General features: G+C 49.9%; 5 protein-coding genes across 5 annotated transcripts; 4 read left to right on the plus strand and 1 right to left on the minus strand.

Moving 5' to 3' along the window:
* Positions 1 to 3,374: 3,374 nt before the first annotated feature.
* Positions 3,375 to 4,514, minus strand: COL26b_008776 (uncharacterized protein; the record flags this gene model as incomplete). The annotated part of the gene is made up of 1 exon (XM_053181524.1): positions 3,375 to 4,514. The coding sequence occupies one exon, from the start codon at positions 4,512 to 4,514 to the stop codon at positions 3,375 to 3,377; it is 1,140 nt and encodes a 379-aa protein (XP_053034535.1).
* A 1,211-nt stretch (positions 4,515 to 5,725) lies between these two features.
* Positions 5,726 to 6,691, plus strand: COL26b_008777 (uncharacterized protein; the record flags this gene model as incomplete). The annotated part of the gene is made up of 2 exons (XM_053181525.1): positions 5,726 to 6,541; positions 6,665 to 6,691. The coding sequence occupies 2 exons, from the start codon at positions 5,726 to 5,728 to the stop codon at positions 6,689 to 6,691; spliced, it is 843 nt and encodes a 280-aa protein (XP_053034536.1).
* A 1,372-nt stretch (positions 6,692 to 8,063) lies between these two features.
* On the plus strand, positions 8,064 to 9,187 carry COL26b_008778 (uncharacterized protein; the record flags this gene model as incomplete). Its single annotated transcript, XM_053181526.1, has 3 exons — positions 8,064 to 8,338; positions 8,418 to 8,484; positions 8,531 to 9,187. The coding sequence occupies 3 exons, from the start codon at positions 8,064 to 8,066 to the stop codon at positions 9,185 to 9,187; spliced, it is 999 nt and encodes a 332-aa protein (XP_053034537.1).
* A 1,104-nt stretch (positions 9,188 to 10,291) lies between these two features.
* COL26b_008779 (uncharacterized protein) lies at positions 10,292 to 11,395 on the plus strand (the record flags this gene model as incomplete). The annotated part of the gene is made up of 3 exons (XM_053181527.1): positions 10,292 to 10,563; positions 10,613 to 10,679; positions 10,733 to 11,395. The coding sequence occupies 3 exons, from the start codon at positions 10,292 to 10,294 to the stop codon at positions 11,393 to 11,395; spliced, it is 1,002 nt and encodes a 333-aa protein (XP_053034538.1).
* Positions 11,396 to 12,627: 1,232 nt separating this feature from the next.
* On the plus strand, positions 12,628 to 13,689 carry COL26b_008780 (uncharacterized protein; the record flags this gene model as incomplete). Its single annotated transcript, XM_053181528.1, has 1 exon — positions 12,628 to 13,689. One exon carries the CDS (start codon positions 12,628 to 12,630, stop codon positions 13,687 to 13,689), a length of 1,062 nt encoding a protein of 353 aa, XP_053034539.1.
* Positions 13,690 to 15,380: the final 1,691 nt, after the last annotated feature.

Consider the following 15,380-nt stretch of genomic DNA (forward strand, 5'->3'; position numbering starts at 1 on the left):
GGCACCGTTTGCTGTGACCAGTCGACTGCAACGGGCGACCACATCGTATGCGGCTTCCAGACCGGGCGCCGTCCTGGTTACCGGCGATACAAATTCACCCGTACTGCCGAATGAGTAATCTACCCGGTTCCAAAGACGCGCATGTACAAGCCGGACGGCATCTCAGATAGAACGAGATCCTTCCGTGCTGCAACCTCGTTCCATCTGTGATCGACTCCCACAATTGCGCCTCTTCAGCCTCTCGACGAATCTGCCGACGCTCAGCGCCCCATCAATCATCAATTCCAGACCGGACTTCGCCTGGGGCAGACTCCGCTGGCTTCCGTTTCGTTGGCTGTTGACCAGGAATACCGCGCGTCATAAAAACGCACATCTCCAGCGGTTCTCGACTTTTTCGTCCCAGTTATGGCATGCAGGTTGGGAACATGGCCTTCCAGGTCCAGGCCCGATCGTGTCGGTGAGCTCCTCGCTGGCTGGTGGTTGGACAAGGTGAGTGAGTGAGTGCGCAGGCAGCCTCTCAAATTCTCGTTTGTTCATTCTTCCAAGTTCCCCTTTTCGTCCGATCATCAACTGAACACATTGAAACTCACCCCCATGCCCACAACGTGGATCCTCGGCAGGGTCAAGGGCGCTAAACCCTGCGACCGTAGCGCGGCCCCCTAGTGGTCCTAGTCAGCCTCCCTCCTGAGCCGTAAGATTGGGCCTCTTTAATCTTTTACCTTCAGGTGAGAAGGGGGAAGCGAGGAAAATCAGGAAGGAGGGGAAGAGATGAATCATGGGGAGGAGGGCAGGCTCCAGCGGTTTATGCGACGGAGAGTGTGGGAGATGAAAGGCTTTTAAAATTCATGGGATGAAGATGGATCCTTCTTGAACAAATAAATGGAAATGCTCGCCGCCCCCGGTAAAAGATTTTCTGATCCGCGCAAATCGGCTGCCGGCCGATCATATCGGCCGAGTACTAAGGGGTGAATGACGCCATGAGGATTTCCATAATTTTTCGGTGGTCGGCAATGAGTAGCCGGAAGATACAGCCCGCAGACATTCGGCGATATGTAAAGTTTGGTCTTCGGGCAGGCCGAGAGAATGGAAGACGTGGAAAAATGAGAACATTCAGAATACAACAAAGTCGAATTCGATGTTGACCCAAATGGAGATGTTTTAGTTGATAGCGGGCGTGTGCAGATGAACCAGTGCTTGCCGTCTAATTAGGCCAATCATGACCAACATTTGAAATAGACAATGCCTTTCTTTTTTCCTTCAGATCGGCACCTTTTCTTATCATCAATACATTTTTTTTTATAAGATTCACTGGCGGGATCAGAGTCATCGGGTGAAGTTGTCGTTGTTGAGATCCTCTCGCCAAGACGGCCAAGGCCAAGCCATCTTTATTAACTGTCAAGGAAGAGCACTGACTGCCAAAAGCTTAGCTCCAAAGAAGCTTTTTCTGCCCATCGTGTCGCTCATTGCACATCTTCATATTTTTAAGAGAAATTCAACCTGCAAACTGATAAAAAGATTTCTGAGATTTCAGTTTTCGTGTCCGGCATTGAGCAGGTGACACGACATGTTGCTGGACACCAGCCACACAACGCCCTAGCGGATCCGTATTCACCCTGCCGCAGACCATCGTCTCATCTGCAGCCCCTACTATATCCAAACCGCTCAACGCCGCAGACACCGAATGACATGCGGGGTTCGGGACCGTGTCTTTCTCACTGGCTGCAAGTTCAGCCCCGTCTTGTAGCCGCCGCGTCACCCGAACCAAACACCATCTCTCTGACATCGCTTCTGCAGCTGCCACCCCACCAAGGGGAAGGCTGAGTGGCTTCGGCCGTAAGCCAATCCTTTCGGCGGCAACTGCTGTGCGTGTTACGGGCTTTCACATCGATGTTCTGACCAGGAATATGGAGACCTTAATTGCCGGGCGACTTATCCAGAGAGCCAAGGGAGGGGGTATTTAACTGAAGCTATCTCAACCTTCTCAAAGGGTAAAGTACTTTGCTAGATGATTTTAAGGGTGTAAATTGACCGTTTTTGTTAGTCTCAGGCACATCTCTCAACATGAATCTCCATAGTCACCTCCCTACCTAGTTGCGAACTTCGCGGTGTTGAGTTGGAATTGAGGTGGAGTACCTTATGTGTTTAATGATCGTGTTAGGCTTATATCCTTACACAAACGTACAGCGCATTCTATGCGTGTACATGGAGTCATTTTTGGAGAGACCAACCCCGTTCCTGGAGAATTTTGGTATTCGTAAAAGGCATGGACGACAAATGGGATGATGATGGGGTTACGGGGTTAATATGAGGGGTGACTAAACTAACGGGGACGACGAAGACGGCGATGATAACAGTACAAATTACCTCCGCCATAGATATTGGGGAAGAAATCATAATATCAACAGAAGATTGTATTAACCCTTAGGCCAGGAGTTCTATACCCGGTTAGCTAGAAGAATCATCAAAGGATTTCATTTCTGGTCTTATCGCAACGTCTGGATTCATGAGTTTAACATGAAAAATGAGCGAAGCTAACTAGAATCAGAGCATCATACTTCTGATTCATCGTCTTTTCCTACGAATAGATATTGCACTGCATCCGTCGGCCGTGCTTCGTTGTTGATAGCTCCAATCCCAGGTAAAAGTACTCCTCTAAGAGATAAACTATCGCTCATACTGCATAGTAGACTAGCCGCTTGGTAATGATATCGGAGGAATTTGATAACCTTAACTTGACTACCAACTAGTTCCTATGTTCGAGTGGAAAGGCTCTTAGATCTAACTTTCGGAGTCATCCGTGATTTCTGCGGGTGACTCCATCATTGCGGAACTGCCCACTCAAGCCGTCTTGGCAGATGCCCCCATCACGACGGCCCGCGTGGGATGTTTTACCAGCCCTGCCCAAACTCTAAGATATTGCCTAGACTTAAGAACAGATCGGAGAATATGTCGATCTGTTTGCAAAATCTATTTTACTTTGCGCCGCCGAGCCGCTACCTTGAGGTTCAACACATAAGTTGATGATACCCAATCTCAACCAGGCTGGCGTGTTTTCAACTCAAGAGGGTGTTGTTCACAAAGGGCAGAATTCGCCAAGTAAAAGAATTATTCGAATATGAAGAGGCCAAATGCTTATTTTCTGGATAGATCAGTGAGTCATAAAAGCAGCGGGCTTGGCGCTTTTGCCGTTCTATTATTTCCCCGAAACTTTAAGCTTCAACGGGCAGTAATTATGCAACCTACTGAAATGACACTACGGAACAGACTCACAAAACTTGGAAGCTCGAAATTTCAAGTATCTTGACCACTGCACAATATTCTAATTTTCTATCTTACTATCTTTAGCTGAATGCAAGTCTTTGATCTCTCTAGACTCATTTTCCGGATTCCTCCGATGTAGGAGCCAGATGGTCGATAGAACCAAACGGATCAGCCAGAGTCTGACCAGAAAGTGCGCGGAAGATTCTGTTATACACCTCAACCTTCCCATCCAGCCCCCCAAACAAAGCGTCCAGGCCACCCTGCATGCCACCCCCGACATGAATACCGATCTTCTTGCGCCAAGCAGCAGTCTTTGGTATGAACTGTTCCATCGCAGCTCTGAAGAACGCCTTCTCACGGCCACCATGAACCTTACAAGACGGGTGAATATCCAGAGCTGTCTGAATCACGTCCTGATGCCAGTACACATGAGAGAGCTTCTTTCCCCACGTTCCGGCGACAAAGTCCTGGAACTCGCCGCTGTGACGCGCAAGGTCAACCTCGGTGATGATGTCTCGAATCAACACGTCGGCGTCGGTAGAGTCGGGTGGCAAACCAATCAGCATGAGATCGTTGCCGTAGCCAGTGAGGATGTGCTTCTCCTTGATGAGACCGCTGCGCATCAAGGCCGTCAAGGTTATCTGGATATCCACTCGCTCTCTCTCTGCGGTACCCAAGGCTCGCATGGTCTCGGGAACCGCATCGAGAAGATCTTTCGCTGATAGCTCAAGGCGGACGAGTGGGATGCCCAGAAAATCCGCCAGCTCTTGGGCTTCTTCATGCTCATTTCCCCAGGGCGATCCGGCACTATAGGCCGTCACCTTGAGGCCGGCGCGAACAGCAAATGTAGTGACCGCGCCCGAGTCGATACCTCCCGAGAGGAGAGAGGCAACCTCCTTGTCGGACTCGGTGATCTCAGAGACTGCCTTCTGCACGGCGGAGACAAAAGCGGAACCTGCTTCGTCGTAGTCCGTGATTCTGGGGCTCAAGGCAGAGAACAGAGGGTCTCTGCGCTCTTGCGTGCTCAAAAGCCACCCATTTTCATCTCTCTTGAGTTCGAAATAGGTGTGCGGAGGCAGTTGAGATACTCCTTGAAAACTCGTAGTGCTGTCGCGGTTGATCACAGTGGGATTGACAAAGCCAATAGGCATCCCCCACTGCGAGCGCGCAACATTCAAAATGAACGGGTTGCTGCCAACAGCCCATGCCCGAGTGGTAGTGTTTTGTACGGCATACAGAGGTGGGTTGTTCATGGCTGCCGTTTGAAACCGAACGAGATCGCCTTTGACTTCTATGGAAGTGGCCCACTCGTGAAAGTGTCTGGGGGAAGCATCGCCATCCAGCCAGGTGTATGCGCCGGAAGTCAGAGCTGTGCCCTGCCCGTAGACTCGTACGCCTGAATGAGTGGTATGCTGATGTGACTTTTCGAGAGATGCAACCGCCAGGTTGCTCAGCAAGATCCAAGATGGAACGGGCTGTGCATCTGAGCTTGAGGCACCATTGGAAGATGTGACAGCCATCTTCAATCTGGGGAGTTGATATGAAGGCTTGACAAGTGGAAAAAAATATATGATTAAGAATGCGTATGACAACTACGTTCTGCTTTGTGGTGTTGACCTTCAGGTGATGATGGAGTCAAATACATATACTCGATCTCAAGTAGAATGTCATAGAGAAGCAGAATTCATGGACCCAACCATTTCATACAGCAGCGGTTGCATCATCCAGAAACGTCGACGGAGTGAATTGCCAAGCGACAGAGTATATTTCGTCGCTTCTTGTCACAACAGAGATCCAATAGGGTTACAGCGCAGCCAAGACTTAGTCCTGTACAGTAAGCGCAACTCGCAACATGCCCCTTCTAAGAGTGTGACAACTCTTGCATCGATGCACTACATGCTCGGGACGCCGGAACTCTCTACTACATTCCCAACTCAGACGCAAGACTCAATTGAGTTACAAGGCCTAATTGAAACGTGTGCATCCATGGACAGTACTAGGTCCGATGTCCGTTCAGGGGTTGGTAGATGGTGGTCGTGATGAACAAAAGGAGAGTTTCATTGCATTGCGTATTGACATGACTCGCTCCAATTGTCGCGGACCCGAATTGCTTCTGCCGGCCGATCTGTCTAGGATTCAGCTATGGCGCAATCACATTTTTTGTTGTCGCAATCGAAGCGAGACCAGCTTACAAATGGTGCTTTGTTTGTTGGCAGTGCGTTGTATGTCTTGAGTTGCATCCGGTGGGGAAACTTGGGTATACGCGGTCTTGGAAGTGGCCGTGGCAACATGTCAATATCGCGCCCTTTGAGTTCCCAATGCAGTTTCCTCGATCGGAGCCGCCCGTCAGGGGAACCTCTGTATTTCACGACTTTGGCTCTCTGGATGTTCGGCTCCAGACAATGTGTCTAGCAATAGTTATCGATTCTTTCTGTAATATCTGAGTCTTTGGACAACCGTAAAGATGACCGCCGCTACCGCAAACGAAAAGCCTCCCCAACAAGTGGACAACAGCCTGTCAAGCTCGATTCCCGACAGCAACAGCACCGAAAGCCACGATGATGCGGCACAGCACGACGCGTCCGACCCGGGGCCTCCTCCAGACGGAGGCTTCCAGGCGTGGTCTCAAACTGTTGTCGCTCATCTGGTCATGTTCAACTCCTGGGGATACATCAATTCCTTTGGATTCTTCCAGTCTTACTACGTCTCTGCTTTAGGAGTTTCTCCGTCCGCAATCTCCTGGGTCGGCTCTGTTCAAATCTTCCTCATCTTTTTCGTCGGCACCTTCTCAGGACGCGCGACCGACGCTGGGCACTACCGAAAGGTTATAGTGGCCGGACTCTTCCTTCAGCTTCTTGGAGTATTCATGACGTCGTTGTCGACAAAGTACTGGCAGTTATTTCTCGCCCAAGGAATCTGCACAGGGCTTGGCGATGGAATGACGTTCTGCCCAACGATTGCGCTTCTGGCGACGTACTTCGTCAAGAGACGATCGATGGCTATTGCCATAAACGCTTCAGGTGCTGGCAGTGGTGGAATATTCTTTCCACTGATTGCCCAACAACTACTGCCCAAGATTGGATTTGGCTGGACGGTCAGGGTCATGGGATTCGTGATGCTGTTCAACACAGTCATCATTCTCGCTTTGGCTCGAACGAGACTGCCACCAAGAAAACTGGGACCAATTGTTGAATGGTCAAGTTTCAAAGAACTTCCTTACGCGTTGTTCTGCGTTGGAATGTTTCTCAGCTTCTGGGCAATCTTCTTCGCGTTCTACTACGTAAGTGCACTCTCCCGGCATCTAACCAGGAATCTAACATCTTGCAGGTCCCCACGTACGGCCGAACGGTGATTGGTGTCTCCTCCACGACCTCGTTAACACTTCTGCTTGTTATGAATGCAGTCGGTATACCAGCACGCATACTTCTAGCTGTGCTGTCGGACAAGTTTATTGGACCAATGAGAACGTTAATTCTGACCACGTTTTTCTCGGGGCTCCTACTCTATTGCTGGGTTTCAGTCAACTCAGAGGGCCGGCTATTTGCGTTCTGCATCATCTATGGATCTTTCGCTGGAGGTGTTCAAAGCGTTTTTCCAGCGGCCTGCTCCGGGTTGACAACGGACTTGAAGAAAATGGGTATGAGAACAGGAATGGTGTTTACTGTGGTTTCCGTTGCTTGTCTGACAGGTCCTCCCCTGGCTGGTGCACTCATTGAGAGGGGCAATGGCGACTTCCTGTACGCGCAAGTCTTTGGGGGATCTGCTCTCATGGGAGGGACCTTGGTTCTGCTCGCAGTTGCAATCTCGAATGGCGCCATCTCTTTGCCTCACTTACACAAATAGAAGCACAAACGCATCAAACCTAGTTGAATCTACATAATCTAGCCATTGCATTGCGAAAGGTTGTCCTTACTCGTGATCCGTGTTTCCATGTCGCTTTTCTCTGCCTGCGGCGGCTAATGCGCCCAGGAGATACTCCTCCGCCGAGCTCAGTCCAAACATGGGCACCTCACTGAAGATCAGCGCATAAGCGGTTATGAGCATGAGGCCATTGATACAACCAGTAGGACCTGCTACTCATTGGCAAGGATCATACCTCCGGATGTAAGGTCTCATCCGCAGGAGAGGGAGAACGAAGATTGAGCCATATGTTGCTCGGGTTGCGACGAGATTGGCGCCGAGCTTCCGGGCAGATCCCCATTGAAACCCTCGATTTACATTACCCTTGGCAAATGCCCTTGGCAAATTTCGGGTGCTGAAGAGCAGGGCTGGGGAGGTGGTGGGCGGACAAAACCCCTGAAGTTATGGTTGCATTCGGCGGCCCGGCCCATATGCACCTGTGGCGGTATGAGCAGGGGTTATTACGACCTCTGAAAATCGTGAGAGTTACGCGTACAAGATTCGACCCCTGGAGATTTTATTCTCGCCGCCAAAGAATGCCGGTGGGCAATGTCGCCAAAAGTGATGTTGTATTGCATACAGACATCGAGTCATTCAAAGGTCGTTCCCAGTGCCAATGCAACTAGGATCGGTCGAGTTGCCTCGGTAGACATTGTGCGTTCTCAGAACACGGCAACTCAAGTTCACAAGTGCTGAAGTCCTGAATGGAAGACTTTGTGATTGACTGCCATAGTTGACAGGAGTCGTCAATGCCCCTTGATGCTCCCAAGAAATCTTGGCCAAGTTACGCGCCTCAGACTGGCACATATATGAAGGGATTCCTCCGGAGTAAGGGATATCCGTCACAGAAACCCAACTCCATTCAAAATCTTTCTCAAATCAATTACCCAATTTGCGTCAAAATGAGCTCTTCCTCAATCTCAGAGTTGTACAGGGATGTCCCCAAGGCCGACTTGCGCACTATCAAGTTCGAAAGCCTCTTCGACAAGGACCATGACTCCCTGGAAGCTTTGATCAAAGCTTGTGAAACAGACGGTTTCTTCTACCTAGACCTTCAAGCAACCGGTTCTGAGAAGTTCTGGAAAGACTTGAAGGAGATAGACGAAGTCACCAAGAGCTGGTTCTCGCAGTCAACTGAGGTCAAGCTCAAGACTCCCACAGTGTCTCTTGCCCATGGGTGAGTTGTTCCCGATTCCAGACAAGCCTCTACGAGACTCCATAGAAGACCATGGACAGCATCGACTAACTGAAATCAGATTCAAGGCCTTGGGCAACCAGTCAGGTTCCGTTGAGGGACACCATGATGGGTTTGAGGCCCTTAAGGTACGTATTCGCAGAAGAAAAGGGGAACGTGTGACTGACTTGTTAGATCGGACGACACGAGTTAACTGGCCGCTGGGCCCTTGCTTCGGTTGTTCAAGACAACCTCAGGCTTTTCGATCAATTCACTGCTTCTTGTCATTTCATCCTCAAGCTCCTGCTTGACTGTCTCTCTGATGGCTTGGAGCTGAAGGGTGAGGCTCGTTTGGACACCAGTCATCGTGATGACAGCCGATCCAAGAGCACTCTTTACTTCCTTCACTACCCCCCTGGAAGTCAAGACATCAAGAACGTTGGACAGAACATGCACACGGATATCGGTACTCTCACTCTCTTGTTTGCGCCGCAGTGGGGCCTACAGGTGTTTTCTCCGTCTGATGAGGCCTGGACGTATGTCGAGCCGCGACCCGGACACGCTATTGTCAACGTCGGGGACACACTCCGCTTTCTTTCCAGAAAGCGGTTTCGTTCGGCCCTACACCGTGTACTGCCATTGGGAGGGGTGCAGAACGAGGATCGCTACTCTATTTCCTACTTCTTGCGGGCCATGGACTCGACTGAGTTCAAGGACAGCAATGAAGAAGAGTCAGATGCAAAGCAGTGGTATCTGAAGAAGTATGAGATGTACGAGTTGCCTCATGCTATCCAAAAACAGCAGACTGTTCTGTCTGGCGGAATGGCACAGGAGCTTAGGGCATCGTTCTAAACTACATCACTGCTGGGTTGTTTGGGATCTGGCATTGCAACGCACATTTGATTTGATAGTCAGTCATTACCTATCTGCGCAGAAATAAACACACTCCTTCTCCCATCTTGCAATTCCTCGCTAGTAATGACAATCGTAAGCCACTGGCACAATTTTCATCATCAAGTAATGGTTAACTCGGATTGGTGAATTGCAGTTTGAATAATTGAGTTTGGAAATGTGTTATGCAAGTGTTCTCGCCTGCATAAGGTTTCTTTGCCGCAGGCGGGATTCAATGTCTCACGAGACGATTTGGCGTTGCCATTGTACGCGGCAATGGCGGCACCATGGAAATATGGAAGTCAGCAGAAGAAAATACCATAGTCAAGGATATGAGATCGCCACACTGATGCGACCCTACGATGGGTTGTCAAGACTTTTGCCTAATCTCGATCGAGTTGATGCAGTTTGAATCCCGGGATCGATACAACCTCCGAAAGGACAGGCCAAGCATTAATTACGCAATGATCAGACGAGGTTGCGCATAGTTACATTGTACCCCGAGATATTTAGTTGCATAGCCGCTGATACAACCTTCTACTTGGCGGCTGAATATCTTGTTTTGTTGCGGGATCATAATTGCGCGCCTTGTTGGGCTCGATCAACTTCAGGGTAGGAGCAACCCCATGTTGCCAAGTATTAGACGTACGTAACTACAGATCACAAAAGAAACGAACATACACTCAGAAGATCATGGATTTGTCATCGTACGCCGAGAAACCGAAGTGTTACATTGCTTGAGCAACTCATGGTAAGAATCACTTTGAGTTACGTTGAGGTTGGCGGTTGCATCCCACCTTGACGTGAAGGACGATCATGACTCGCGAAATTCTTGACGTCTTCAGACTCATACACACTGACCAAATCGCCGAATCGCCAACCAAATAGTGCAGCTTTGTCACAAATTTTAATTATCTAACCTAAGTTGGCGTTTGTTTAGACCTGATATTTAAACTCTTGAAGGGTAAATAGACTCACGCATACATAACGCCATCTTCACACAATCCTCTGATCGCACGTTCAACCAATTCAATTCCAATTATCCGTATCTTACAAACAAGCATCATGCCTGCTGTAACTCTCGACAACAACTCCGGCCTGGAGCAAGCCAATCTCCACACGCTGAACTTTCGTTCTCTTGTGAACAAGGATGAAAAGTCACTTTCGACCTTGCTGTCCGCATGCGAGAATCATGGCTTCTTTTACCTTGATCTCCGAGACTGGGAATCTGGCTCCATGCTCAAGAACTATGAGTCTTCCGGTCAGATCATGAAGCAATGGTTTAACCAGCCGTTGGAGGAAAAGCTGAGAACCGAGACCATCTCTGACGCTCATGGGTATGGCCGCTTCTTTTGCGAGTTATCTGATAAATGTTGACGATTCAAGTTACAAACCACCTGGCGTGCAGTCTGGTGTTAACGAGAATACACGCGATGGTTTTGAAGCTTTGAGGGTACGTTCCAAATGAGAGCTTTGTCCTAATAGCAGACACTAATTATGAAGCAGATCAGCCGTGTTCATCTGCTTAACCATAGCCATCTCCCTGGCGTGGTGGCAGAAAACTTTGACCTGTTCAAAACGTTCCAACTCTCGGCCCACTTCGTGTTGAAGACGTTGCTTACGCGCCTCTCCGATGCAGTGGGCCTAGAGGGAAAAGAGCGTTTCGAGGAGTATCACCCGGACGATATTCCTTCCAAGAGCACGCTCTTCTTTTTGCATCATCCCGTCAGTGATGCGCTCCAGGACAAGACTGCTCGGGGCCACAATGCCCACACTGACGTCGGGTCTTTCACCCTTCTCTTCAATGAACAGCCTGGCCTCCAGGTTGTTTCGCCCACGACTAATGATTGGGAGTACGTGGCCCCAAAGCCAGGACATGCTATTATCAACGTGGCCGACACGCTTCGTTTCATGTCCAAGCGACGATTCCGGTCGGCGATGCATCGTGTGCTGCCCCACGGTAACAAGATGTCTCAGGATAGGTACTCTACAGCCTACTTCTTACGGGCTGGCGACAGTGTCGTCTTTCAAGGCATAAACGGGCAGTCGGTCACGGCAGAGGAATGGTTTCTCAGCAAGTACCAGAGCTTCAACAAGACTCTGCAGGAGCAGCGCTTGGACTCTGTTGCCACTGGAGGAATGGAAAGGGATCTTGGAGTGGCTATCTGATGTCTCCTTGCAGAAGCCAAATCTTCCCTTGTCACTATCTTAGTTGGAAGTATCATCATTGACTGAATATGCCCTTTGTGTATCCTCACGAATTTGAGCGAGAGTAATCAATTCACATCATTCGGGAAATTCTTCGGAGTCACTTTCAAATAATGGGCAAAACATTGATCCTGTTGAAGAAAAGGTGGGGCTGTGTGTAGTCTCACAAGAGTTCTCAGTTGTTCCAGCATAGTAGTTGCGTCTTGGCTGAAACAAACTGCATGTAATTTTCCCACTCTGACTCCATTTGAATCGCCAAGAGCAGGAGGGGGTTGTGCAGGAAGCCCTCACATTCTAGTTTCAACGGCCCGAACCGTTACGCAGTTCGGCTAGCAAAGGCATCATGTGGAAATAAGCTCCCACTACGGTTACCACGTTAGTTCCGGGGTCATTGGGGTCCAAGGGTAGGACAGATGAGGAGCCTCAGCGTCCCACGATCAAATGTGATATCTGCACGTCGGTGCATGGAGCGGCCTAGAGTCTGAAGAAAAATTAAGGTTTGCGCTCGCATGGAGCTAGTGTCTTGAGCTCCTTGCTGATTATGCCAGATTCGTGTGATCCCCATCGAAACTATTACTCTTTCAGGCCAGAACCCGTGGGTGACAGACAACGCAGTGTCATGAATCGCAGACAAGCGACTCCGGGGGTGGTAAGCCGGATCTCCCGCACCACACTTTGCCCTACCTATGTTGAATCTGACACGAACCCTTGACGACTTCAGCCCGTCGGAGCCGGGACGAAAGCCGAAGCTCTCCTTGATCGACTGCGGACACGCCTGATGCAAGTCATGTGGGATAAGAGTCAATGGCCGAGCAGTACCAAGACGGCGAGAGAAGTCGGCAGATGCTTCACAAGGCCGAATGTAACCGGCCTGAGCCTAGGTCAGAAAAGATCGCTCACAAACCTGAATCATATCATCCGCAGCGCCATAGGTTGAGGCAATCTCGTCATCTGCATGCTACGATGCATTTGACATGGAGCAGATGACAAAAGAAGGGCGTCGAAGAAACGTCGACGAAAGGGTACGTCGTATACTGCAATTGGTAACCCGAGAGTGATTTGATGGGACAACGAAGGAATATCTTGGACTTCCATTTCTCGTTTTCTGGATTCAGGTTCCTCCTCGCATGTCTCTTGACTATTAGCCAAATCCTCAAAATTCATTCCAAGTTTTCTTCATAGCAATCTTCAACATGGTCCACTTGCCTGAGCCATTGGCGTCTTTCGAGCGCGTGCCTCTTCTCTTTGATCACCCGTCTCCTCTTCATCTCTTGCCGCGCCTGTCCAAGCATGTTGAAAAACGCAGCCCCGCTCCAGTTCAAACCTGGATTAAGCGGGAAGACTGCTCATCTGGGATTGGATTGGGAGGCAACAAGGTCCGAAAGCTGGAGTACGTGTTTCCTTCTGCTTTGAATGACGGATGCGACACCATCGTCACCACTGGCGGGGTGCAGAGCAATCACATGCGACAAGTGGTTGCCGTTGCGAACCGCCTGGGTCTCAAAACAGTGTTGGTGCCCCAGAACCCACCGAATCCCAACCCTGAGGCATACGATGTGAGCGGCAACGTGCAGGTGAACAAAATCCTTGGAGCAGAGTACACTGCGCCAGGCATCACTCTCGAGGAGGCCGCCGCTAGCCTTCGTTCCAATGGTCAAAAACCGTACATCATCTCTTCTGGTGCCTCATCTCATCTATACGGTGGCTTGGGCTTTGCACGTTGGGCTTTCGAAGTGGTGGAGCAAGAGCAGAACCTTGGCGTCTTCTTTGACTTTGTGGTCGTTCCTGTCGCTTCGGGTGGGACGCTCGGTGGTATGCTCGCCGGTTTCAAGCTCGCGGATCGCCTGCAGTCTTCCTCCTCCAACGAACCTGCCAAGAAGACTCGCGAGCGCAAGGTCATTGGTATCGACACGTACAACAAGCCGGCCGGCGTACTTGAAGCTTCAATCCTCGAAATTGCTCAGAGAAGTGCTCGGCTCATTGGACTTGCGGATGGAGTTGTGAAGCCTGAAGATGTTGTGCTGGACACTAGATACAACGCCGGTACTCATTCGGGCTGGAGTGAGTCGACAGCTGAAGCTGTTAGACTGTTGGGTCGGACGGAGGGAATTGTCGCGGATCCAATCTACTCTGGGCGCGCTTTGGGTGCGATTCTTGACAAGGCCAAATTGGGGGAGTTTGCTGGAGGAGAAAATGTGCTGTTTGTACATACGGGTGGGCAAGCTGCTTTGGGAGCCTTTCCTAACATGATTTAGGGGAACAATATGGTAAATCCCATAGCATATGGAGACTCAGGCCAAAGTTCCGAACTGTTCGCCAGACCAATATTCATGCTTTGGAACTCGTTCTACGACACAAGGCTTTTGATTTGAAATGCTGCATTTTGAACCTCGCATCCAAAACCTGTTGAGCGTCGATATCACGAGGTGTGAAAATTGTGATGAAAGAAGTGTAAGTAAAGACTGCACAGCCATCTCCTTGCTCGGCGACGTCGCCGAAGCTTACACCCTTACCCAGCACCCTGTTCGGACCCGACGGACCTCCGTCAAGTCTTTCCTTCATTGGGCAAGTCCACAATCGAAACATGCTTTCTGTACTTTCACGAGACGCAAGGCGTCATTACAGGGTTCGAATGACGGTTCTGCTGGTGGTATGCCGCTATTCCCCGCCGAAAATGAGAATTTGCTCCAGAACGGTGAAGCTTACACCTTCGAACACAGACCTCGGCACTCACACCACTTTCGAACAAGAGAGGCATTTACGCCTCAATCGGCGTCGGCCACGTTGTTAATGGGGCAAATCCGACCTTCGTGCTCCTTGATGTATGGTTCGCTTGCGCCCGCACACTTGAGCCAAGGACTTTTGGACCATATTTCTAAAATGCCATGCAGGTATCATCACTCAAGTACCGATCCACACCACGAGTTCTTGGAAACGACGTGGATCCAGTCATGTTGATTCTCGGGCTGGAACTAAGAACCAATTCAAGATATGCACGGGCCACAAGGGTTGAAAGAGCTGTTGTGGCCCGTGCTTGAGTTGCCGACTCGGTTTCCTGCCCGGGCCCGGCCGGGTTGAGAACTGAGGAAGTTGAGAAGCATAACTCCAAGTACCTAGTACTTTTATGTTCTTTGGCTTCCCTTAGACCTACATAGTTCTTGGAGAATTCGAAACTCTTATAATCACAGAAATGGCATGCAGAACTTTGCTGCTTGAGTTACTCAAGGCTCCATTCCCTAGAAGTGCAACAAAGGCTAGAAGTTCTCGAGTCAGTCGTAACCTTAACTGTAGTGTTCGCAACTGAGATTCAATCAGCCAGGTAAGAAGACACCAAGAGTATCAAAGTTGAGAAACTAAAACTCGAGCAAGCAGAAAATGCTTTTCAGTCCCTTTGACGCTCTTGGGCTTGACCCAGATCAGTGTCCGTTTGAGAGCCGAGACATCCAACTGGCTTATAGAAGGTCCGCGCTGGCAGTTCACCCTGATAAAAGACAGCAGAATGGGGTCGCACGTAATCGTTGGCCTCAAATTTACCACCTGGAGCAGGCCAAAGAATGTCTGATGGATGGCGAGTCTCAGCTCACAGCGCAGAGTCACTTCAGCAAGTTCCCGCGAACATTCTTCCCTAGCAAACCTCCCTTCTTTGCGATTGTCCGTCCCCTTCCAGTGGACTTTGAGCAATGCGACATCTGCAACATGGTCATGCTTGTCAGAGATTTGAATGATCATCTCAAAGAGCATGGGGAGACAATGTGCGACGTATGTGGTAGCAGACTTGCGCTGGATAGTCTTGAGAACCATTGCGTCCAAGTCCACGGCTTCCGACCTTGTCAGCTTTGCAAGAAGATCCTCAACCCACAGAAAGATGGGGATCACCTGAGCAAGTACCACAACTGCCCTTTTTGTCATGGCTTACAGGTGGATGCCATCACAGGCCATATAGAGG

Source organism: Colletotrichum chrysophilum (genome assembly GCF_026319265.1).
Source record: "Colletotrichum chrysophilum strain AFK26 chromosome Unknown scaffold_79, whole genome shotgun sequence".
Taxonomy (NCBI): domain Eukaryota; kingdom Fungi; phylum Ascomycota; class Sordariomycetes; order Glomerellales; family Glomerellaceae; genus Colletotrichum; species Colletotrichum chrysophilum.